Source organism: Antechinus flavipes, chromosome 5, assembly GCF_016432865.1.
Source record: "Antechinus flavipes isolate AdamAnt ecotype Samford, QLD, Australia chromosome 5, AdamAnt_v2, whole genome shotgun sequence".
Lineage (NCBI taxonomy): Eukaryota > Metazoa > Chordata > Mammalia > Dasyuromorphia > Dasyuridae > Antechinus > Antechinus flavipes.
Window position 1 is genome coordinate 50,005,750 of NC_067402.1, and position 25,393 is coordinate 50,031,142.

Here is a 25,393-nt window from a genome sequence, read left to right on the forward strand (position 1 = left end):
GTACAGAAGTGCTAAGAGTAAATTAGTAGGCATGCAAGCGTCAGAGAGCGCAGAGTTCCAGCCAAACAGAGTTTGATGAGAACATACAAAAATGGTCTGATTAGTCGCTGCAATCAGCATTTCTGTAAGAAGTGAATATAATAAGCAGTAGCCAGTAAACCTTGGTATCTCCGTGGAGGGCACACTGTGTCAATAAGGCAGGGAGCAGCACTTTATTGACTGGAATTTTACACATTATCAGCACCATTCCCTGTCCTCCCCACCATCTCCATCAATTTCCCAAATCCTTACATTCCTTTTCTAAGACATTAGAAAGACATAAGACATTTTCCTGGCAATGGATATATTCCAGAAAGAAAAAATAAAAATTCTGAAATAAACAAATGTAAGTTACCAATAGTGTATCTTGCCCATTCCAGTGTCATTTCACCATTATATGATAAGATTTGTTCCCCTGACATCAAAAACCAATGTTCTGGTGTGGGAACTTTCTTTCTAATAGCTATTGGTTCTCAGTGATCCAAGTCACCCCAGTGGACATCAATGAATTCTGTTTAGGCCCACAGCAATGATCCTGTGAGCTACCACCATCTCTGGATTCTGGTGCTCTTAGATTCTCTCTTTTCTGTGGGTTTCCCCCCCAAAACAAGAGGGTATTGGCCAAATCTGCCTAATGGACAAAAATATGGAAAGCTCATTAGGCTGTTACACAGCCTCCACCCAAATGACAGAGGCCGGAAGAGAGATCACCAGCATCTAGGAATCTGGAGAGACTTTATCCTAGAACAACACCTAATAAAATGGGGAGAGGGGAGAATTCCTTTTGTCTTTTTTAATTTAGAGGGATAGTTTTCGGCTTACACGTGAATGTTACCCTTTTCCCCACATCACGATGGATAGCTTTGGACTTGGAAAAAGGAAGAACTAATTTAAAATCCTTTCTTAAATATTACTAGTCAAGAACAAAGGACAAACAGTAATGACAACAACTGCTTATGTGACCCTGGGCATATCAGGCTGGGTCTGAGTTTTCTTTTCTGTAAAATGGGGATAATAATAACATCTATTTCATAGGATTGTCAAAAGGATCAAATGAGATACTATATGTAAAGCACTTTGCAAACATTAAAGAGCTATGGAATTATCTATTGCTTAAAGAGGTACATTTTAACATGATACATCTCCCTATACAAGTCTTCCCTTTTAAAGAAAATTCATCTTTTAAATTAGAATAATGTCCAGTACTAGAGTGCTAGAGTGATTGACTACATAGGAATATATAATTCTTGTTGTTATTATCATGATTATGAGATCATCCTGACTTTTCTCCCTTTTTCAAATTCTTAGTTATTTTCATCCCATTTAGATTGATATGATTTTGTGTGTGTGTGTGTGTGTGTGTGTGTGTGTGTGTATTTATGTTGATTACTCAGCTGAAACAAAGGCTGCTCCAAAGACCTCCAGAAAACCAACTAGAACACTACAAAAATGTGAAAAGGGTAAAAAAAAAATCTGCCTTTAGTGGGTGCCTGCTTTTTTGAGTTCTGTTGACATAGTTGTATATGCTGTTGATTTCTGGAGGAAGGTGATTAAGAGGGGTGAGAAAGGACCATGTGATCCTTGGTGCCTAAAAATATTATCCCCTTTCATTCTTATATAGCACTGAGCTGAACCATTCTAGCATGGAGCATTTTCCTAGGACAAAAGATGAATTTTCTTTAAAAGGGAAATGTATCCCATTAGAATGGATCTCTTTAAGCAATGAATAAAACGATGCAGAAGAAATCTTCATATTCTGAAACCTTCATGGGTCTCATTGACTTCTGGGAATGGCATTTATTCAAGATCATATTTTTAAACTCATTGAAGGTTAGAGTTTATAGCTTCTTAGAATTCTTCCAGGATAATTTCTTCATAAATAACTGGCTTTGGGTCTATGTAAGACAGTGTATTATAATGAGAGGACTCTGGCTCTGGAGTCAAAGGATCTATATTCACATTTTACTTCTGATACAACCCTGTGAAACTGTGGGAAAATCATTTACCTTCCCTGAGTCCTAGTTTCCTTATCTGTAAAATGAGGAGACTGCGAAAAAGCTGTCCTGTCTAGCGCCAATCAATCAACAAACATGTATTAAGTAATTACTATGTGCCAGGCATTGGAAATAAGAGAATGAAACAAACCCTACACACAACGATTTTACCTTCTAGATTTACACAGGGTTATCCTGAAATATGGCAAAAACCTAGGTAAAGTTTTAATGGAATGACTTGAAAGATACTGAAAAACCAACCTACCCACTCAATTTTATTTCCAGTGACCAGCTACTTCAATTTCAACAAACATTTAAGAAACATCTACTATGTGGAAGGCACTGGACTAGACTCCAGGGAGACAGAGACAAAAATGAAATAGCCCCTGTCCTCAAGGAGCTTACAGTCTCTATTGAGGAAACAACAAAATATACAAAGTAATTTCAAAGAGAAAGCACAATCAACTGGAAAGGTCAGGAAAGGCATCATGTAGAAAGTGGAACTTGCATTGTATTTTGAAGGAAGCTGGAAGCGGGGGTGAGGATGGAATTCATTTCAGATAACCTGTGCAAACAACCTGTGCAAAGGGATGGTGGTGGGAGATGGGATGTGGAGCTATGCAAAATAGCTAGAAGGCTGATTTTACTGATACAGAGAGGATATGAGGGAGAATAATATTAAATAAGGCTGGAAAGGTGGGTGCCATAATCCAGAGGTCTTGAAATGCTAAACTCTGAAGCAATAGATGGTGCATAACTTCTGAGTAACTAGAATGACATGGTCTGATCTGTATTTTTGCATTGCCATTTTGGCAGCTTGAGGGCAGGAACTTTTTTTTTTGGTGAGGGATGAGGTTGTTGTTTCTTTGTTTGTGTTTTTAGCTTGTATTCCTCACTCCTAATAGAGCACCTTGCTCGTAGGAGGAAACCAGTTACTAATGCTTATTGGATAGGATCAAATTACATGGCACATGGGCTCTCTTTATCCAATATGTTATTTATGCAGCAAGTCTCTCTCTCTCTCTCTCTCTCTCTCTCTCTCTCTCTCTCTCTCTCTCTCTCTCTCTCTCTCTCTGTCTTTCTCTCTCTCTCTCTCTCTCTCTCTCTCTCTCTCTCTCTCTCTCTCTCTCTCTGTTATACAATTATTCTAAAGTCCCTTGCTATTAATCCACTTCCTAATCAGTAAAATAAAAACAGTAATTCCTAGAGAAAGCTAGAATCAGGAGACATGGCTATTTATGTTACACATAGATCATTCTGATGTTTGGAGAAACATAATATTGCCCTGCTTTATTCCTACAGACACACACACACACACACACACACACACACACACAAGTTCTAGTATCTTTTCTCTCAATATTTCTCATGGGTATTCCAGGAACACAGGAATATCATCATCTCCCTAATCCTAGACACTGTATCTCTTATAATACAATCTAAGATTTTAATTGCTTTCTTGGTTGCCATAAAATACAGATGACTCCTTAGCCTTTCAATCCTCTACAACAGGGATATTATGAAAACTAATTCAGTTTGTAAAGCTATAGTTTCTCCAAAAATGCTCCAAATTCTGTAAATAAAGATATGATTGTCATACAAATTGCTCACACAAATCACTGCCCTGAAGAATTCACAAATGACCACAGGATTTAATTTTCTTTCATTCATCAACATGTAGATTATTTTGAATAAGATTGTCACAGAAACACCAAATGCCAATTTTTGATTCTTCAGGCCCCATTGCAGTATTTGGCACATAGTAGGCACTTAAAAGTTTGTTGATTGATCATTTTTATTTCTCTGATCTCTATCCCATGAGAGATATGGCAATAAATTTAACTCAGTGCTTAACCTGAAGCTAAATCATCCTTTCCAACACTGAGAGTATCAGATTCTATCACTAAGGAACTAAAAGTTTTAAAGATCCAAGTCAACTATAATTAAAATATCAGCCGCAGCAGCAGCCGCCCCTCCTTTTAAACTTTAGTAGAAAGATATCAGACTCATGATTTCATTAATATCAGGAACTCCAGGCATGGAAACGCCTTTCCCTAATGCCAATGAGCCATTCCTTTGATATTTTTATAGTCCTAGATACTAAATATTAGATAAATTCTGAACTTGCAGGATTTCCTGGAACTCTAAATTAAGTAACTAGCTCAGTCACAAAGTTGGTTCCTATCTGAGGCAGGCCTTCCAACTCCAAAGCTGGCTCTCTAATCATTCCAAACACTGCCTTTCTTCATTGTTACTAGTTGTAATATGGACTGGAGAAGGGAGACAAATAATACCAGCATTAAGAATAATAATGATGCCATTCATATAGTTCTTAAACTTTCCCAAAGCATTTCTGGGGCTATAATCTCATTTGATCATAACAATACTCCTATGAGGGAAACAGAGTTTAAATTTCATCATCTCTATTTTATATATGAAAAAATTGGGACACAGTGTTATACTAGACCTAGAAATGCAAGGCTACTTAAGAGCTCCCCACATCTCCAGATTTTCAGTACTGCCTGTCCTAGGGTCATACCAGAATAGACTCAGAGCCCACCTGGAGTGTCCTTGTCGTGTTTTTGATAGGGTATGTATTTAGGTTATACTAAAATGCTTAAGGTTGAATCCTTTTAGAGAAGTTTCCCATTACCACCACCACTACTACTATCCCCTCTGCTACCATCACCAGCACCCCCATAACTAGAGTTAGCTCAGATCACATTTATCTTCCTAGACTGGAACAGAACCAGGCAATTTAGAATCTCATAATCTCTGAGTTGAGAGGAATGTCAGGAACCATGTGACATATTACAATATAAACCAAATATCCTTGACGAATGACCTATACACCCTTTGTTTTGAAGATTTTCAATGAAAGGGTACTCGTCTTTCAGAGCATCCTATTTCCTCTTGATATAGTTCCAATTTTTAGGAAAACATTTCCTTGCATTGAGTCTGAGATTATTATTTTGCAACTTTCCCCCATAATTCTTATGAAGTCACAGGTCCAATCAGACCCCCAAAATACTCAACAAATCTACTTTCTTCCATACAGCCCTTCAAATATAGGAAGAGGGCAACTGAAGAGTCATTTATCAGTCATCTCTTTGGACTCCATTTGGGGTTTTCTTGGAAAAGATAATAAAGTGGTTTATCATTTTCTTCTCCAGCTCATTTTACAGATGATAAAACTGAGACATGTAGGTTTAAATGACTTACTCAGAGTCACACAGTTGGTAAGTGTCTGAGGCTATATTTGAATACAAGAAGATGAAACTTCCTAACTCTAGACTCAGTGTTCTCTCCACTGTACCATATAGCTATCTCATATGCAGACCAACATCTTCTCTTCTCCTGGCCAAATTGCCTTAATTCTTTCAACCAATTTCCATATGGCACACTCTACATTTCTTTTACCATTATGACTGCCTTCCTCTGGATATTTCCAGCCTATGTCTTTAAATGTAGTGCTGAAAACTGATAAGAAATGACCCAGGGCAAAAGGAACATTTCCTCCCTATTTGTGGACACAGTGACTCTTATAATGCAACCTAAGATTATATTTTCCTTTTTGGTTGCCATACAACAATTGCTTCATATTGAGTTTGTAATCCTGTACAATTCCTAAATTATTCCATAGTTGAGAGGAATTACCTCATGCTTCCTCCATCTTTTTCTTGATTTGTGAATTTCATTGACATCTAGTATAAAACTCTCCATTTGTCCCTCTTCAATTTCACCTTATTGGATTCAGTTCAGTGTTTTATAGTTAAGATATTTTTGGATCTTGACACTCTGGTTCCTAGCTTTGTAATATCTGTAAGTTGGACAAGAATTCTACACATACAAATTATTGATAATGATATCAAACAGCACAGGATTGGCGTCAAATAGAACTAGAAACTTCATTCCAACTTCCACTGAACCACTAATGAATGATTTCTTTTTCTAATTGATCATTCAACCAATTCCATTTTAGGTACTGAATTTTCTGTCATGTATGTCTGTAACAGTCGGAGAATCACCACTATATTTTGCTCTAGAAGTCAGGAATCATATAACATAAAAGAATTACAATGTACTCTTTACTCTTTGAGGTTATTTTGTAGCCTTGAAATCTCCAAAGGCAAGAAAAGCAGAGCTGGCTTAAGCATAAGATTGCCATAAGCATGAGCCAAGGAATTAGAGGTACACCCAAGAGCTTTGAACCAGAGGGAAAGCAAGAATGATTCCTGCTGTCCTAAGAATTTTTAAAATTTAATTTTAAGCTTCTGGGACAGTTCACTGACTCATCAAAACCACAGAGCTATCAAATTGGCTGATCCCCAAGAGCTGCAGCAAGGGTCCCCCTGGTTATCTCAAAGTGGAACAACCCTGGGCTGTAGCCTTTTATTAAGCTATCGTCAACAATGGCTTGTGACCAAGACATGGCTTTTCAATGATGTACCAAACCTCAGTTTCACCCGTCATTGCAGGAGCCTATTTCTTAGGCCAATCAAGTAGGACAAAGCGGCCACCTTGTCAGCGGGCACACCAGACACCCTCTCATACTGCCCAGGCAGCTTTACACGTGCAATTGGGATACTGAGGCATTTCCCCATCCATACTTCGTGCATCCATGCAGCTTCTGGGCAGATGAAGACTTGAGACCTGATCCCAAAGACTATGAATTACTCTCTGGGAGCAGTATAAACTACTCAGCTGACCTTGTGGACAGGAATCGCCTCTTCCAGGGTACCATTTTGTTCATTATTATTAATAGGTGCTAAATTCATTTGCTAAAAAAATGGCCATTTGTCCAACAGCCTAGGATCAAACAAGTTTTAAGGGAATGATGGTGGGGTGGGTGAAACAAACTAAAATCTGCCCATAAGCCTTAGGAATATAGGGCTAAGGGTGAATAAAATTTAAAGAAAACATAAAAATGATCTTACCTGTCTTGTTGACTTTGGCCATCTTGGGAGCTGTAGGTGAGGGTGGGATGTTTGAATATAAGCATGTGTGTGTAGGAGGGTCCAGTGTGGGAAGGTAGGATATATCCGTGGCGAAGGAGGTGGTGGGATACATGTGAGTGAGTGAAGGGTATCTCTGTGGAGTCAGGCAAGGGGTTATGCCATGAATGGGGTATATGCAAATGTCATGAGTCAAGCTAAAACGCAGGTAGGCCTAATCATTTTCTCAAACTATTTGCAAGAGTATTCTAAATGGTACCCTGGAAGAGAAAGTCCACCTCTCTGGGTGCTGGGTGCACTTTCTCTCTCTCTCTCTCTCTCTCTCTCTCTCTCTCTCTCTCTCTCTCTCTTTTAAAATTTTGATTGTTTTAAAAATCTTGTCCAAGAAATACCAACTCTAGTCATTTACCTGAAAGTGTTCTTATAAGCTATTCTGAAAAGAGAAGGTATTTAAAGAACCATTTTTTCTTCCAGTGATAGCTTTCTTTGCCTTCAGTATTACCAAAGTTAAAAATGAGGACCAATCGATAAGAAAATACAAGGATGAATGGTGGTTCTTGCCAATTGAATACTAGAAACAACTCAGAGCTGCTGCAAGGCAGAGTCCAGTCACATGATCTAAACAGGACACTGGGTAGCTTCTGCAATATAAGAATCAAAGTGCCTGTTTGTGCAAGAACATTGGTTTTCCACTTGAAGTGGTCTCCACAAAGGAAGTTCAAGTACCCAGAAAGTTTGTGAAGAGCTGAATTTCTTATTGGAAGGAAGACTGTTTTAGAACCAGTGTGACATCTATTCTAGCTAGGGCTAACTCTTGGATTCAGGAAGACCTGGATTCCAGTTCTATAACGATATATTACTATCTCTGTGTGGCCATGAGTAAGCCACTTGAATGCTCCACGTCCTGAACAACTTGATTGAGACCATGAAGTCTTCAGCCTTTAGAAGAAGGGAATTTCCACCTTGGGAAATCCCATGCTGATGAAATCTCAGGTCCAGATCAAGTATACCAATAATAATTAATAATAATGTTAAAGACTTTATGTTATTGATAATCCATGAAAAAATGATTTGAAAATATATTCTCAGTGTAACTGTTGGTCAACACCTAATAATCATTCTGGCCAAAATGTACTCAAGACCATCCTACACATTTTCACATGCAGCTGTCATGCTTTCAATGAGCTTCATAGTCATAGTAAAAAAAAAAAAAAAAAAAAAATCCAATACATTGTTTAAAAGAGGTAAAATTCCACGGCCTTCTGTCATCTTCTTTTCACTCAAATTTAGGATGCCCTTCTAGTTGCGGCAATGGGCAGGGAGAATGCATTATGAAGTCACTTGATTAGATAAATTAAATTTGGATTGGGTTAATGTTTATTAGTGGAAGGTATGTCTCATGCCTGTAAGATACTAGTTAGCATAAAAATGAAAAGGAAGCTACTAAAAAGCTAGAGAGATGGTAGAGGGAGAGGGCATGCACTAATGACACCCCTTTCAAATGGTTTTATTTGAAACATTCAGAAAAGAATGAGAATTGCATGGAAAGCCGACAACAAACAACAACAAAAAATTAAACAAAACCCCCAAACCAGCAAATGAACAGGGAATCCTTTCCACATATAGGGACTTGTATTGAGAGACACAAGATAGAGAGTCTAGCCCTACCCCAGTAGTTTTAAGTGCTGGAGGTGAGGTGGGGTGGGGAGGGAGAAAGGGTATGGAACTAGTAAACTTTGAAAAGAATATAGAATTAATTCACCAAATACCTAAAGTATGGTCCTTCAGAGTTTTTATTCACATCTTCTACCCACTTAGCTACATTATATTCTCTTTTGAACCATGGGTTTAAATACCTGCAGAAAGCAATGGAAGGAACAGAGAAAGCAGAAGAACAAGATAGAAAAATCTGAGAACACATGGGACAAGCTTAGCAAGGATGTCTTCCCCCTTCAAATGCAAACAAACCAGGGTGGATGGTGGGTGGTGGATGGGGATGAGGTGGATGGGGAGGAGGCCATCTGTACAAGGGCATGGGAGGGGGGAAATCTCAGCTACAACAAGGCTCGAGGCAATCACTCTGGAGTGTAGTCATATTTCTGGAGAACAGTTTCCTGTGGGCTCCCTAAGGGATTTAGAAATTCTTTTCTAGACACTACTAGTGGCCCTTCACAATCTCATCCCCAAATGATTTTATTCCAATCACTTCCTGTTAAATGACTCTGGCTATTCAGAGTGTAACAAATGAAATTTGCTATCTGGGGAAGAGAAAACTGTAAGAATACCATTAAAAAAAGGAAAAAAGCCTGACTAGAACCATAAATTTAGAGCTGGCAAAGAGACCTTAGTGGTCAACTAGCCCAGGAATTCTTAACCTGGGATATGTGAACTTGATTTAAAAAAAAAAAATATTTTTTTGGATAACTATTTCAATATAATTGATTTCCTTTGTCACCTTATTTATTCTATTGTATGTACTTTAAAATAGTATTCTAAGAAGGGGCTCAAAGGCTTTCCCATCTGCCAAAGGTGCCCATGACCCAAAAAAGGTTAAGAACCCCTGATATAATGCAACTAATTCATTTTACAGGTGAGAAAACTAATGTCTAGAAAGAGGAGAAATGATCTGATCAGGTAATAGGATAAAAAGGGACAAATCTGGAATATGAATTCAAGTTCTCTGGCTCCAAATGCAGTGATTTTTCAATACAGTACCATGAGTCTGCCTTCTCTCACAGATGAAGGAAAGACCTCTCATACCCTGCTCTATCTTTCTCTCCATCCAAAAACAGTGCTAGATGGGCAATCTCTAAGAGACTCATGCTTGGGAAGCAATGAGAAGTCAAGTCCTTGGCCATTAGCATTATAGTTGTCCTGTAGGGTTCTACCATAATTATTGAGACTGCTTCTTGGTGTTTAGCTATGTCTGCAAAGTACATCCCTTCCCAAATTTGTATACTCTAGCCTACAGCAATTCAGGTTTCAATTTTTAAATGGCCCATGAGAGTCACTCTCCATGTAACTATCTCAAGTTGGCTATCTGGGGTCTGAGGACATCATACATGGCTCATCCCATTTCCTTTCTGAGAGAAGCACTGCATATATGCCTGAAGGGACCACTCACTACCCCCCAAAGAGAAAACTTTAGGGAGAAAAGATTCCAATCTTGAGCAGGCTGATTTTGACTTTTGAGCTTTATCTTTAGGGCCAAATGATTATCCTCCCGGGTCTTTGTACCTGCAACTAATGGAGTGTGTGAGGAGCCACAAGATCTGGATGAGTTTTCTCATCAGTAATACAAATAGATTAAGCTTTTTCTCTTGCCCACATCACAGAAACATTGTGGGAATTGATGAGATCAGCCCCACAAAGCCATGGAAGGGCCTTGGAAAGAAGCCAGAGCCGAAAATGGGGTTTTATGATGACAAAATCTACTCCTTCCATCTTTATTTAGTTCTCAAAGAGCTGTTTATAAGTGCATTTGATTTATACCCTCATTACTAGAGTTATTTTTATTTTTTAAGCATATCAAACTATTCTTTCTTTCTAGATATGATCTTTTCTCACTTCCCTTCATTTTTAGATGTACCCAACATATCACACCAATGAAAATCAGAAAGTTCAGTCTTTGAAAAAAGAATTTGTTTAAAAAGCTTCTGAGACCATTTTTGCCAATGATGCACTGTCCCCCAAATGAGGAATCAGCTTGCAACAGAGCCTTGCTGTTAGCCACAACCACCTTCAATGGGCCTTTTTTTTACAGAGAGAGAGAGAAAGAGAGAGCAAATGAAAACTTGCTTGAAGCTCTCAATAGAGTCTCTGAACCCAAAGTAAAAGTTGAAAAAAGCCAATACAGCCACAGATGAAGTGCTAGTTAAAGCTCTGGGCTAGGGGAGGATACTACAGGAAGCCCATGCAGCTATTACCAGCTAAGACACTGACATAGCCATACCACGAACTGAGACACTCACAGACCCCCTGCAACTTCAGGGACCTGAAGGCCAGTTTGCTCCCTGCACTTCAAATGCAAATTCAATGGACATATCATCCTGATAATGGCCATCAGCCATAAGGCTTGCCATTCGAGGTCAGCTTCACTCTTTCCAACTGGGTAGCATTTCAGAGGGTTAGAATCTCTATTCAAGGCCGTGGAATAGAGCCTTTCAATTGCTTCTTTTAGGGATCTGCCCATTAAGCATTTGCAATTATCATCCCAATTATCTCAAGATATGGTGGTTAGATTGATGAAATAAAATCAAATTGCCCTAAAACCTACCTACTCAGTCTATATGACTCAACTTGGTCTCATAGCGCAACATGCAGAAATGCCTCATACCCAGGCTTGAGAGTTTTAGTTTTTATTTATTTATTTTTAATTCTTCAGGCTGGAAAGGCAGGGAGAGCTTAGCTAGCGCCGGCTGCATCAGGAGCATCTCCAAGCAGTCACAGGGGGTTTCATCATAAATCAAATAACTGAGCTCAGATAAGGAAAACACTTTGAGGAGAATTAAATGGCAGCCCAGAATAAAGGGGCAGATGGCAACTGACCTGTGGTCCTGACTCCCTGTCAAGGGGGGGTCGGAAACCCCTGGGCTTATGCCTTGGGTTGGGATTGGCTGGTCGAGGGAGTGCCCAGGCTCGGATGCTTGGGGCTCCCTCCTGCAAAAACACAATATATAATAGAAAGTCTAAGCCAAAAAAAAAAGTCAGTATTATGTACAACAGTGAGGAAGATGTACAGGCTTTGAGGAAAAACAATGCAGATTTAACAAAGATACCACAGGCTGTCAATCAGCAAAGCACACGTCTTCATGTTGTACTCCTCAGGATAAGGGTATTCCATTGGTTTGTCTTACCACTTTCAGCAGAATCCTACTCTTCCAAAGGAGGCCCTCTAAAAGTCAAACACATCTGTGGGATGTCCCTAACTAGTCGAGCAAAGTCCCGCCTGACACCACATGTTATATTCTTACTATAGTTACTCAATGATATTATTATATCAAAAGTGAGGGAAGTGATATAGTAACCAAGAAATCTGGAAAACAGAAGCTATTTTAAGGTGTCAGTAGAATCCATGTGCAGCAAGGATACTTATAAATAGGTTTTTATCTCTTTATTGAAATTGTTTAGATACAAAAGGGGTACATGAGATAATAAGTCAGTTTCCAAAGGCTTGGTATTATTATTATTATTATATTATTCAAGGGAAATATATTATTAAGTACAGATTATTAAATGGAAGTAAATAAAGGACCATATTCTGGAAAATCAGTGAAAACTTTGATTTTACCAGTTGCTTATTTCTCACCTACAAAGATGACTCATCATTGCTAATTTCTCTTTTTATATTTGAGCTCCCAAAGTTGTTCAAAAGTTTTTGTGGTATCAGGTAATTTTAAAAAACAAATCTTTGGGAAATTTATACCAAAAGACAATCATGTGATTACTCTAGAAAAGTGTTACAGTAACCCTACTTTATCTCTTTAGTACTGATAAAAATTAAATAACTCTTTGGTCCCCAAACCCATGGTTCTATTCTAATGTCAATGTCATCTCCTTTCCCTTACACCCCCAATTTTAGAAATGTTTAAGCCTTGTTATAGGAAATACAGTTGGAAAATTAAAGAGTACATAAAGAAAATAATAGAGAAATGTTTGCTTTTTTTTATATCAACTTCATTCTAGGGAGCAACTGGATGAAAGACAGCTAAGTAAATTCTTAGCTTAGGTATCATATTGTATAACCCCATGCAAAATAACCAAACAAAACATTCCAAAAAGAGTTTATCAACAGTAAGACCTAAAGCACCTAAGTGCTTTGGGAGTGTGTGAGATAAACTCTCAGAGCTTGGGAGTTAATGGTGTCATTTTCTATTGCCATTCTGATTCATGCAATGGAATTACTCAAATTGCCCATTATTTCCCAGTGGATAACGAATCCTCTATATAAACTTTGACAAGCCACTTACAGACAATACCATTCAGCTTGGAAGATCCAAATTTCAGGGCAATGTTATTATACCTGGACTAAAAAAGGTAGGGTATATGATGGAAATGCTGATATAAGTTTCTAGCAAGCAGTGAACAAAATACTTGATATTCAGGCATTTTTCCCCCAAAACAAAACTAACCAAAAAAAATCATTAGTAAAGTATGGAGTAGCTTGTGAGACTCTGGGAATAACAATTATCACTAGAGTGAGAAAAACATGAAAATTCTGATATGGAACAAGGGAAATGGAAATTGACCTGGGTTATAAGCATTATATATAAAGATACAGATTTGAGTTATGCTGGCTTTCAGGAAGGTAGTTGAAGAATTTAATTAAGTGTGGCTATATACATATATATGTGTAATACATATATATTTAAAAAGAGAGATAGTAAAGTGCAAGGTGATTACATTATTTTAAAATATTTGAGTATGAACTCTTCCTCTCTTATTTAATTTTTTTGCATATACAATCTTATGTACAGTGCTATATTCAAAAATGTCAAAGCATCTTAAAGAGCAGAAAAAGTATAAATAGCCTTTTAAGTCTCTTTTAGTAAGTTGATAACAATGTTTTATTTTGACTAGTCTGAGAGAATGCTTAGTTCACAGCCATGAAAATTTCTGAGCAGCAGCTTCAATTTGGGAGGAGACCATCCAAGTATATTTGGACTCTTTTCCTAATGCTTTCAAGGTGGGAATGAGTATTAGGGGAGAAAAAGAGAGAGTGATCTCTCTGGAATGGTTGAACCCAGTGTGATGAAAAGAAAAAAAAAGGAAAGTTAGCAGCATTCCCTTCAAACACTGAACCAAGACACCACAAAAGAAAATTACTGTAGAATTAAGCCTGCAACAAGGGTAGAGACCCTTACTGTCATTGAGTATTGCTATGGGCACAGTTGCGAAGATGCCTATGTAAAAAAGAAAAGTTATGGTTAATTTTCCAAGGGCAAGAAAAGAGTTAAAATATAAGAATAAAACAGATTATGCCAAAGCATTGATTTCTATTTCTTTGACCAACTGACCAATTAACTTGAAAATGATCAACTCATTTTCTTTAGAACAAGTCACAAGGAAGCCTCTTTTTTCATCAGAGAGTCAGACTTACTCAGTCGAATTAGATCGTGGTCTAAATCTTTTGCCTCTGACTTTCTTTCTGTTGCCTCCTAGATTACCTGAAAAAGATGAGTTGGAGATCAAAGATTAAGGTAATTATGCATGTTAAAATATTATTTTAAATCTATGTGCAAGAGTTTCTAATTCAGAAGACCATTTTTATCAATCAAATATGCATTTTGAAGCATCCTACAGCCATTTCCAGTTATGCAGTGTTCTCTAACTTGCATTTATCATTAAAAAAAGAATTATATTCTTATTCCACATAAAACCATCTTGGATTTTCATATTATATTTCCTTTCCTCTGCTGAGCACAGTAAGTGATTACTGGTGCTCCTTCATTGATGGATTATTAACTTCAATTGTTTCATAAAGGAAAAGGAAGAGAAAAATAAGCTAGCCCAGTTGAATCCAACCCAATTGAATAGAGAATGTAGGGATTTCAATTTTCCTTACCCTGCCATGAGTTACTTCGAGGTCTTCCATTTTCACAGATGTCCGAAATATGTTTTGTATCTGGAATCCTTTCGCTCCAGGAATGGGAGAGTCCATTTGACCTGAAATTGAAATAGGCATGGAATGTTTACCTCTCTTCCTCTTAGTTTCCCAAGTTAAAGATTAATAAATAAAACTGCTTATATCACTATGCAATACATAAAATAAATAATAACAAAATTAACAATCTGGGGAAATGAAAGAATGAAGAGAAATAAAAAGTATTACATGAAGAATAGAATCGCACAAAAATCAATTTAAGAAATGTCAAATACAAAGGAACCCCCTTATAACATGGTTATTGTTGTTGTTGTTGTTGTTATTATAAATTTTCCAGGCTGGAAATTTAGTGACCACTCACAGACCCAATCCAAATAAATCCAGATCAGTGTGGATATTTTCACCTCTTCCATTTCTAAATTGAGCCTGTTCTTCCCTCAATAGGCAGTCTGGCAGTCTCACTCCCAGGAACTCACCCTATTGGTAAAGGACTTAGTCTAAGACACCTGATCAGCTTTAGTCCTTTAGCTCAGAATTCCTGAGTTCAAACAAAACACCAGCTTCAGCTTCCTCAGTAGCAGGGACTGCAGGCGTGTACGCCATCATGCCCAGATAACATGGTTCATTATTAAATTGACTTGGATATACAACTTCTGATTAGGTTCAGAACATACAGTAAAAACCTTGACATGGTTCATTTGCTTATAACAGGTTTTTTTTTTTTTTTTTTTTTTTTTTTTGCCAATACCAGGGTTATAAAGAGGTCCTGCTGTACTTGTTTCTTAAGGATAAGGCCATGAAAGAGTTTGATTAAGATTTACTCAAGACAAATATGATTAAGCCATAAAGATGATACTGTTGTTTCCTTAGAAAATAAATCAACTTCTCCCCTCACGAATGGCATTTTCTCCACCAATATCATCTAAAAAGTTTATTGATTTGTCAAATAAATGCCAATGAACTTGGTCAGACATAGATCATGGACACCTTTGTGGGTTGGTTCCATTAACCACTTTACTGCCATTTGTATATTTGTGTCCCAGCATCTTTAAATGTAATATTTGTTAGAAACGAAATGGACAGACCTACCTGGTATTACACAAGAACCACTTCATGACATTCTACATACCCATGGAGGAAGAGTAAGAATATTCAACATACTTTTCCAATTTGCTTAAGATTTGTAACCTTGAGCCTTGATGAAGTTCTGGAAATCACTCAAATGCTTTTGTTGGTGTTTCTGATGACTGCTTTTGTGCTTTAGAAAATGGCATCTTGCTTCAAACATCACACTCATGATGGAAAATTGCTATAAATCTTCTCATAAAAGGAAGATTTCTTACTAAATTACTTTGGATCAAATAATTAATATTTACAATACATTATTGGTTCTCTGAAGTTAAGATAACATTCTTTACTATGGATGGCTAACTAAATGGTGCTCTATTTGGGACAACAATAACAAATACTATTGAAATTTACTCAACATCCTCCATTTATCCACTACATTACTTAATTTAAAATTATTTTTTACAGAAAAAATATGCCTGTGCTATGGAAAACCTGATCCCTCTCTCCAAAACAAACAAAAAAATCCAAAACAATAACAAAAAAAAAAAAAAAACACCAAAAAAAAAAAAAACACAACCAAATAAAAAAACAGCCCAACAACAACAACACTCTCTCTATTCCCTTCTCAAATTCTACATTCCTTAAGTAGAAATTATCTTTTCTAAGCTGGGTGTACGGTAATTTATTATAATAAAGTATAACATTAAAATGAAAAAAAGAGAGAGAGCTCCTAGGAAGTTTTTAAAAGGTTTCCATACCTCATCAAACTTCCTATTTTTATTGCTTATTCATATATGTTTTTGATGAGTAAGATCTATTATGGAAAAAAATTGGGGAGAGACAGGGGAGGTGTTTTATTATATCAACAGTTTGAGAAGTGATCCCTTTTGCTAACAGGACAATAGTAAAACCAGAGATCATAGAATTTTAAGTCTATTCTAACTTAAAATTTTTATCTATCACTCTACTTGCTTTCTTTCTGTCAGTTTACAATCCAAAGTAACTACCATTCTAAGAATAACACATAAGGTGTTAATATAGTTACACCCTCCACTGCCCCTGCTCCCTATTACCAATTAATGAGATTATTTTATGGATCAGTTTTCTTTCACTATGAAAACAGGCTAACCATTATGAATATTTCCTAAAGCATTCCAGAAATTTCTGTTTTTCATTATTTTATCCCGTGAAATAATTATAAATCATGCAGAATTTTAAGGGCCATTTATGTAATTTATGAACTTGGAGCAAAAATATGATATCAGACTCCAAGAAACAGATGAATAATGCATCTACCCATACTATAGTGATATGAAAGCTGGCAAACACACATCAAACCAGTTTTGCTAGCACTAAGCTCAAAATTGCATACATCTAGGAAAAAAATCATTCCAGGAATAAAATGCAAAACTAGCAATCCTTAATGCAACATTCAAAAGCACATTTCACAATAATCAATTTTTGCTTCATGTCTAGCTTTTATTTTAAAAAACACAACATAGTATTTAAAGACTTTTCTAAATAGCATTAAAACTATAAGATTACTTATTGCTTTTTTATTGAAGCATGATAGTAACCTTTTTCTTTGACTACAAGACCATGATATGAAACCCACCATTAAAAATATCAGTGAACACTAATTTTTCCTTGAGATATATGAGAAATAGATTGTTCATCACCCTCTTGGGTTGCTATGAACATAAGGTTGTTTTTTACTTATTTGATTTTTCTCATTTGATTAGGAAAACTGACAGTTTAGAGCATAGGGTACTTTAGAGTACCTCTCCCCCCATCCTAGAATTCATGCATGTAATCAAAGAACAAGGGATACTATTTATAACATTCCAGAAAGAAGGAAGAAGTAATCAAACCTGCTGCAAAATAATGAAATGTTCTGACTAATGGAATAATGTGGGATGGAACAGGTAGAAATCTGAAAATGCGACAGAAAAGCAGACCTCTTCTTAGAACTAGATGCTGAGTTTGTGCTGACTCCCGGAGGCATGTCGCTATAAAAAGAATCGGCATCTCCAGGCTTTTTTACATAATCTCCCTGGGGTAATTGTCTAAAGCATAATAAACATTTTAAAGTCAGAAAACAAGACACACGTACACAGACATATACAAATATTAGTTCAGGAAAAAAAGAGGTAGGGCTAATGATCTATATGAATCAGGTCTATCAAAACACACAAGATTACTACTAAAGGTGAAAAATGAAAGTCATTTTCATGATGAGTATTTGGAGAGGCCACTATAGCCATGCTCAAATGATTGGTTAAAATAGCCTTACACTCTTTCAAAAAGATGAAGTGAAGCACTCTGTTTTGGTAAGTTAGCCCCCACTATCTTCACAAGTCTTAATTTCACTTTTATATTTAACAATTAATTTGTTTCACATGGAAGTTTTAGGATAGAAAACCTTGGAGCAGATGACTTGGAGCAGCTTTACCCCTGTGCTGAAGAAACTCATCTTCATGATTCCCACATACTAACAGAATCTTAAAATAGGGATTCTTAAGCCAGGGTTCATGACTTTGATTTTTAAAATATATTTAGATTAGAGGATTTCAACATAACTGGATTCCTTGATAATCCTATGCATTTGAAACATTAATCTGAGAAGTAGTCCAAAGGTTTCACCAAAGTGCCAAAGGCGCCCATCACACAAAAAGTTAAGAATTCCTATTTTAAAAAATGATTTATTCTCTCCCACTTATTTTATTATATGATACAACTACAGTCGTATTAGGGTTCTGTGTACCTTTCTGGGCTTCAAAATCTGCTTAGAAGAAAGGTGGATAAATGGAATATGATTCAGTGGAGAAATCAAAAGTTAACTTAATATTTGGAATATCAGATGTATGAAGAAGAGTAAAAAAGTAGAATTATTTATCCCATGGAAAAGATAAGTAAGGAATGATTCAGGAACTTTCTCCTGGAGGATATATAATGATGGTGATAACAGTTTTCCATCCTCACTGAGAATGGGCAAAAACAGGAAAAAAGTGAAATTAAAAATATAGCTGATATAATCATATCAATTAAGATAGTTACATAAATTTCACCTCAGTTTTTTTATTTATAAAAGGAATAGTAAAGATGAGATGACCTCCAAGGTGCCTTTCAGTTTCCAACCTTCTCATTTGTTTTCTAGGGTTTTATTAAGGTCTTTCTTAGAAAAAGAAGAGTAGATACCATAGAACAGAGCCTGAGACAAATGTGATTTAAGCAAAATATTGAACTCTGCTGAATTTTGGTTTTCTCATCTATAAAAGTGAAGGTTAAAATACATGATCATCAACATCACTTCTGTTAAAATACATGATCATCAACATCACTTCTTGCTCTAAATCTATAATCCTATGATTCCATGATGTTTTAAGTTTCCAATATCCTCAGGTCAGGTTGGGCATATCATGTTTCACTCAATTCTTCATCTGTACCAAATGTACATTTGATTATTTCCCAATGTGTAGCTGAGCTGATAACTATGACCACAACTTCATGTGGTTCAATTCCAATGCAGTTATGAATCTAAAAACAAATTCAGTATCAGGCTGGACATCCTACAAAGTATAGGATTTTAATTAATCTCTATGAAGAAGTATAAATTAAATGACTGTTTCAATCATTCTTTACATTCTTCTATTCGTATAGTATTGCCATTTACTTAAGCTAGCCTCTAAGGACATATGTGATGCTAAATTTTTGGAAGAAAGCTACTTTCAGATGCTGTCATTGATTTGTGCTGCCTCCTACATTGTAATAAGATTTTTTTTTCATATTTTGTTCATTTGTTTTCTTTAATAATAGCATGCCTCCTTCTTGGAATTGTGTTAACATCGGCTTATATCTGAATTTAGAAGCAATTTTTCAACTAAAGGTGGAAAAAAAAAACCTCTCTGCTGAGTTAGAGAATTCCAGTCTATTCCTTGTTATGACAAATGAAATTAGTATTCCTTATTAGATTTGCACTTTTAGCTTAATTTGACATTTTACGAATTGTTTCTTCTAAACGTTCATTTAAAATATATACAAGGACTCAACTTAATAATGGCCAAATATGTTCCTAACATAAATAAAACTATCAGAGATTATCAATGTAAATCAAGTGTGATTACTTTTCTTCTAAATTTATCCCCTTTTAGTTTTTTAAATCATTTTCTGTTTATTTCTGATATCTTCCTCACTAGTTGACTAACTTCATCAGTGCTTGTAGGGAAAATGGCCTCTCAATGATTTCACAATTTGTTTTTACCATGGTAAAAATTCCCCCTCTAAATTATACTGGCCATAGCACTGATGTTACCAATAAAAATGCCTCAGTCATCAAATTCTTATAATACCCAAAAATTGCATACTGCTCTGGTCACAATCTTTATAGGCTAAAAGAAATGTGACATTCACTGAACTGGGTTTAAATAAATACTGGAGATAGTATTTAAATAATAACAATCTCCCATTATCATTTCCCAGCAAGCACTCTGTCTTTTAAGGGATTTATCTTGCTATTAATGAAACTGTAATTTTCTAGTTTATTAAAATATAACTTTCTTTTCCACATACTAGTCACTTTTTACCCATTGTTACACAGATTCATCTTTTTTTTTTTTTCAGTATTTGAGTGTCATTTTTTACTTTATTGGAGAATATTCTAAGACTCAGTACTTCACATACTAAGCACACCAGAGAGGAAAGAGGCTGGAGAATCAAGATCAGGACTTTCCACATTTGATGTAGTCCAATTCACTTCTTTTGGTTAGGACAGATAAGGTTTTAGATTTATCTAATACTGTAAACTCCTCAAAGGCTTATCATCTTCATGATACAGGATAAATAACTTTCCATAGAGAATTAGGTGCTTCACTAAGAATAATTAGTGTTTATTATAGAATATTGGTCATTGTTGATGTGGTCTCAGGTAAAATGCTTATCCACCTTCCTGGCAATGAAATTATTCTTACATTTAATCTTCATACATCAGATACCATCTTGGTCAGTCATTATTGAAGATGAGGAATATCTGGTTCAATCTCATTTGTCATTTTCTCTCAAATTTCTCTCATTCCTGCCCCAAAGCTCTGATTATCTTAAAGTCTTTCTTATGCAAGTTCTAAATATTTTCTACATTTTTGCTAAATTCTACCTTCATGGCCCAGGGGAAAATATTTCACTTCCTTATCTATTAGTTTCCCCATTTTTAAAAGAAGGGAACAAGATGGAATTGTCCAATTCTAATGATCCTAAAATCCTAATCCTCCCAAAGTTTTTGACACAATAAAAAATTTGACAAAGATATTCAGTGTGTTAGCCATTAAAAAGTCTTTTCAAGTCCTATTCCACTATGAATTAGACTTGCATTTTCCCTTCAACATTCTCCTCAGGTTACCTGCATTCTCTTTGTTCCCAAATACTTCTATAGTTTAAAAGAGTAATTTTAAAAGCTGAAGCTTCCCTTCAGAGTGCCAGCCACACCTCACACCTCAGTTTCTTTTGTTATTCTAAAGACTCATCCTTAGTCGTGTAACTGATAAAAAATGTCAAGGCTGACCCATATAAAACATCAATTGCTATGTCTCTCCAGGCTGATGCTGCTTATTCATTTGGAACTTACTCTCGCTTTTCTTCAGAAGGAAAGAAGTCTAACCTATTTTATAATTAGTTTATTCAAGTGATGAATTTATATAGAGACTGGTGGCTGGTACCAATGGTTTTTGAGCAGAATCCAAAATTTAATTGATCATTATCTAATTTCCACCATTTTCTAGGGCTGGTGTATAATTGATCTTATCTGCTTTTTGGATTTTATGGTGTACCTATGACAAATAATTTCAATTAAAATGGATAGGAATCTTCTCTTATGCTTAATCAATGAAATGCATTGTGCTATAGGGGACACTGGACTTGGATCTGTCATGAGCTATTCATGTTTCTTTCAAGTTTCCTCTCTGGACTTCAGCTTCTTTATCTTTTAGTTGTATCATTCTATAAGCTTCTATACCTTCTTCTAGCTAGGTGATATAATGGTTTTCTCAATCTAGAGAAAGACCTGGGTTCAAATAGAACAGCTGTGTGTCTCTCAGCAAGTCATGTAACTTCTCTCTGCCTCAGTTTTTATCATCTCTAAAATGGGAATAATAATAGCATCGACCTTTCCAGATGGTTGTGAGGACCAGAAGAGATATTATATTGCAGTGTTTTGCAAATCTTAGGGCAATACATAAATGTTTACTTTTATCTTCATCTTTATCATCATATCATTTGGTTGACTCTCATTTGGTCTTTAGAAAATTCATCATTTCCTTTCCTTAACCTCTGTTCCCTTCCAATTATGTGGTCAACCAAAGTTTTCCAATTATTAATTCCACACAAAAAGTAATTGCTTTGTTCCAGTTTTTATTCTTTCATTATGCCCAGCAAACATTTCCATTTTCCTAAGCCTCCTTGAGTCATGTTTATTTTTCCTAAAGTTCAGTGTTTAATTCTCTGAGCTGAAGCTTCCTCATTCAATGTAGAGGACTTCCAGAATATTCAGCTAAAAAGTTTTTGGTGAGAATTTTTAATGACCTCGCACTGAGATTATCAGGTAGTCTGTGAGGTCTTTTATAATCTTTGTCAAAGCAGAAAAAGATAAAGTTATAGTTTTTACATTGATAATATTTATAAGCAAAAACTGATTAGTGTACTTTTTAGCCTCTCTTAAATTTGAATCTTTCTTTGAGAAGACAGTCTGATGGAATCCTTTATAGGACTTTATTTTGAGATTTGAGAGAAAAAGAAAATCATTTAAAAGCATGTCATGATACTTTACATTAAAACTTAGGAAACTTTTCCCTGGCATCATAATTCCAGACTGGTAGGCCAAATTTCCTGGAATTAATTCACTCTGTCCTTCCTCATTCTTGGAAAAATTTAAATTATCACATAGACCTCTAGGAAAATGTCTGATAGTGTCTTGGGACAGTCCAAACTTTTTAAAGATGGTCAAAAAACTCAACATTTAAATTTACTAGACTTAAAGTCTACTTAAGGTGATGTAAGACGTGTAAATTAAGTCAAATGATCAACCTCCAACACCAGAGGAGGTAATTTCCAAGGCCTTGTGTGTACTTTGGATCATCTGTATGGAATTTAAGTTTGCATGTTAGTTTTGAGAAATATTACATACTCATGTCACATTGCAAGTCCATGGAAATCATTAAAATGATAAATGTAGAACACAAACTAAGAAAGGACTAAGGGAAGATGGGAAGATCACTCAATGAAGATAGCTTAAAAAAAAAAAAAGCACACAGTGCTCCTGATTAAGTTGAATTCTGTGGACAAGAAGACATGATTTAATCAGTATATTTCTTATATAGCATACTGATTTAAATTAAATGGAGACAGAAGAAAAGATTCAGGTCTTAATTAGATTTTTCTTTCTTATCTACGTTTCATTAGTTTGACTTCTTTTCCTTCTATGCTTTCTAGTTGAAATAGACCAAATATATTGAAGTAATGGAGGCACATTAGAAAATTCAAAACCAGGGACTCCCAATCACTGCTTCTGTGACCTAAGGTAAACTACTTCACTTCTCTGGGTATCAATAAAATTTAAAAGTTGGACTAGATCAGAAGCAACCAACAGGCCTCCTGAACCAGATTAAAATATAATTGGGAAATATTTAATAAAATAAATAAAAAGACAATTGAACATAGATAATTCAATAGATAATTCTCTAATTCAACATGCAGCCTGCAGAAATCCTCACCTAGAATTTAGAATCCTAAATTTAAAAATTATTTTATTCTGCATTTAAGCAACAAAACAAATATTCCCATTTTTATTTCAATTTGATGTCAACTTCTAAATGACATCTAGGCTAAACAACATTTTAATTCTCTTCAGGTTTATATTTATAAGCCAATGATTTTTATTTTTTAAAATTTAAAAACAATAAAATAAAGCATTTCCACATATGCAACAAAACACACAAAAAGAGGATTCTATATGAGACCATGAATCTCTGTCTCAAATTGTTTGCTTTAAGAGCCTATGATGTTGATGTCCTTTTCATAAATTGTTATCAAAAGTACAAAGCCTAAATTCCTATTGCAAAATGTATAGAGACAATGATTGAAATCCCAGGAAACTCCATCCACAAAAGCAGGTTAAGTACTTCTGTTATATAATCTTAGTTGTCTGGAGCATTGAGAAATCAGGTAATTTACTCAGAATCCCATAGGGAGCATGTGCCAGAAACAGATTTTGAATCCAGGCCTTCCTTGCTCCATGGTCAGCTCCTTTTGTGGGTATATTTGTATTGCCTCTTACTACAAGAAAATTTACATAGTGCTGCTAATTCTAAAATACACAAGCAGTAGAATGGATAGTCGTCCTTCTGGACTAAATGAGTTCTCAGGCTAATTTCTAGGCACGTGGTCTTATGATTTTATATAGCCCAGAGCTATTTGAATTGTTTTCCTATATTTTTAGTAGCATTTCAGGTTATTTTCATAGTGCACCACCAAAAAAAAGTGCTCGTTTCCTTCATAATCAACTGAGTGGCTGTTGGGAGGGAAATGTCCATGGTGCTTAGAAATCTCAGCCTTCTTTCACACTTGCTTTGGAATTATAATTGTATTATTTTGTTCTATTTATTTTCCCTTTTTGGTGGTTTCAGGCCTGTGATTCCATCAATATGGATATCTCTACTATGGAAACTCTTTCCACTAATATAGATCTACAAATTATTTGTAACATTATGGCCTCAGAGAGAAACAGAAACGCCTAAGGCACTTTGAGGGTAACTGTTACTTCCAGGGCCACACAGCTAGTTTATGCAAGAATCAGCACTTGCACTTAGATCTTATCTTGCTCCAAGACGGGCTCATCAATTAATTAAAACTCACTGAACTGAATTGAATAATTCTTTCAGATACTGAGAATGAGTTACCAATAGGGATTATTATTAGTTTCATTCATAGAAGTATTTGCTTCCCTTCTCCTCCAAATTGCCTAGTATACCACACTTAGCATTTTGATGGCATTTTGCCACCAAGAAAAGCCTAAGTATCATTTATGCTCCCTTCCTTCTCTCACAGACAGTTTCAAGAAAAAGGCCAGGCTTGCCAACATTTCTAACAGCTTAATATATCACTCAAAGCCATCTCCATTTCCCCCTAACTTCGTATATCTGCCTTTTCTTATCAAGCTTCAGAGAGCACAAGAATCTTCATGAAATCATCAACCCCATGAAAACCTAGCTTAAAAGGCAATAAAAAGTTAAATGTTTTATTTCTGTTTCTTGATTCCTTCGTAACTAAGCAGATGTCAGTTTGGATAACTATAAAATTATCTTGTCTTTGAGGCTGTTTCCCTCTCTCTATACCATCCCCCCTTCTGTCAGTGGTTCAAGTTTTGGGTGTCTGCCACATATCTATATCTTATCTTGTAAAGGAGACAAGTTTTGCTTCAGAATAATAGTGACAGTTCTGTATCATTTTAGGATGTAAACAGCATCTTAACCATCTTTTTCAAATCCTAGTTTTCCTTGCAACTTGAGAATTAATGCATACATTCAGATTCAATAGCCACAGACAAGGAAGGGAGAAGGTGATAGAGGTTAGGGTGTACTGAAATAAACACGATACACATCTATGGATGAGCCCAGAGGGGTCCTCAAATTGGAAACCAGACATAAGAGCTCACTGAATATCTCAATTGACTGCTGAATTTCAGGAAA

The 25,393-nt window shown here is 35.8% G+C and overlaps 1 protein-coding gene across 15 annotated transcripts in view; it reads right to left on the bottom strand.

Moving 5' to 3' along the window:
• The window catches only part of ADAM22 (ADAM metallopeptidase domain 22), a 276,790-nt gene that overhangs the window by 9,981 nt on the left and 241,416 nt on the right, over positions 1-25,393 (bottom strand). For 2 of the 15 annotated variants that reach the window (XM_051961404.1, XM_051961403.1), the window contains 4 exons: positions 17,534-17,728; positions 14,553-14,653; positions 14,088-14,154; positions 8,758-8,844 (listed from right to left, as the gene is read on the bottom strand). In XM_051961404.1, the coding sequence (XP_051817364.1) occupies positions 8,758-8,844; positions 14,088-14,154; positions 14,553-14,653; positions 17,534-17,728 (450 nt within the window). Of the gene's footprint in view, positions 1-8,757; positions 8,845-11,536; positions 11,648-11,669; positions 13,891-14,087; positions 14,155-14,552; positions 14,654-17,533; positions 17,729-25,393 lie in introns of those variants that run through there. The other 13 variants (XM_051961406.1, XM_051961405.1, XM_051961411.1 and 10 more) reach the window with 9 other exon arrangements.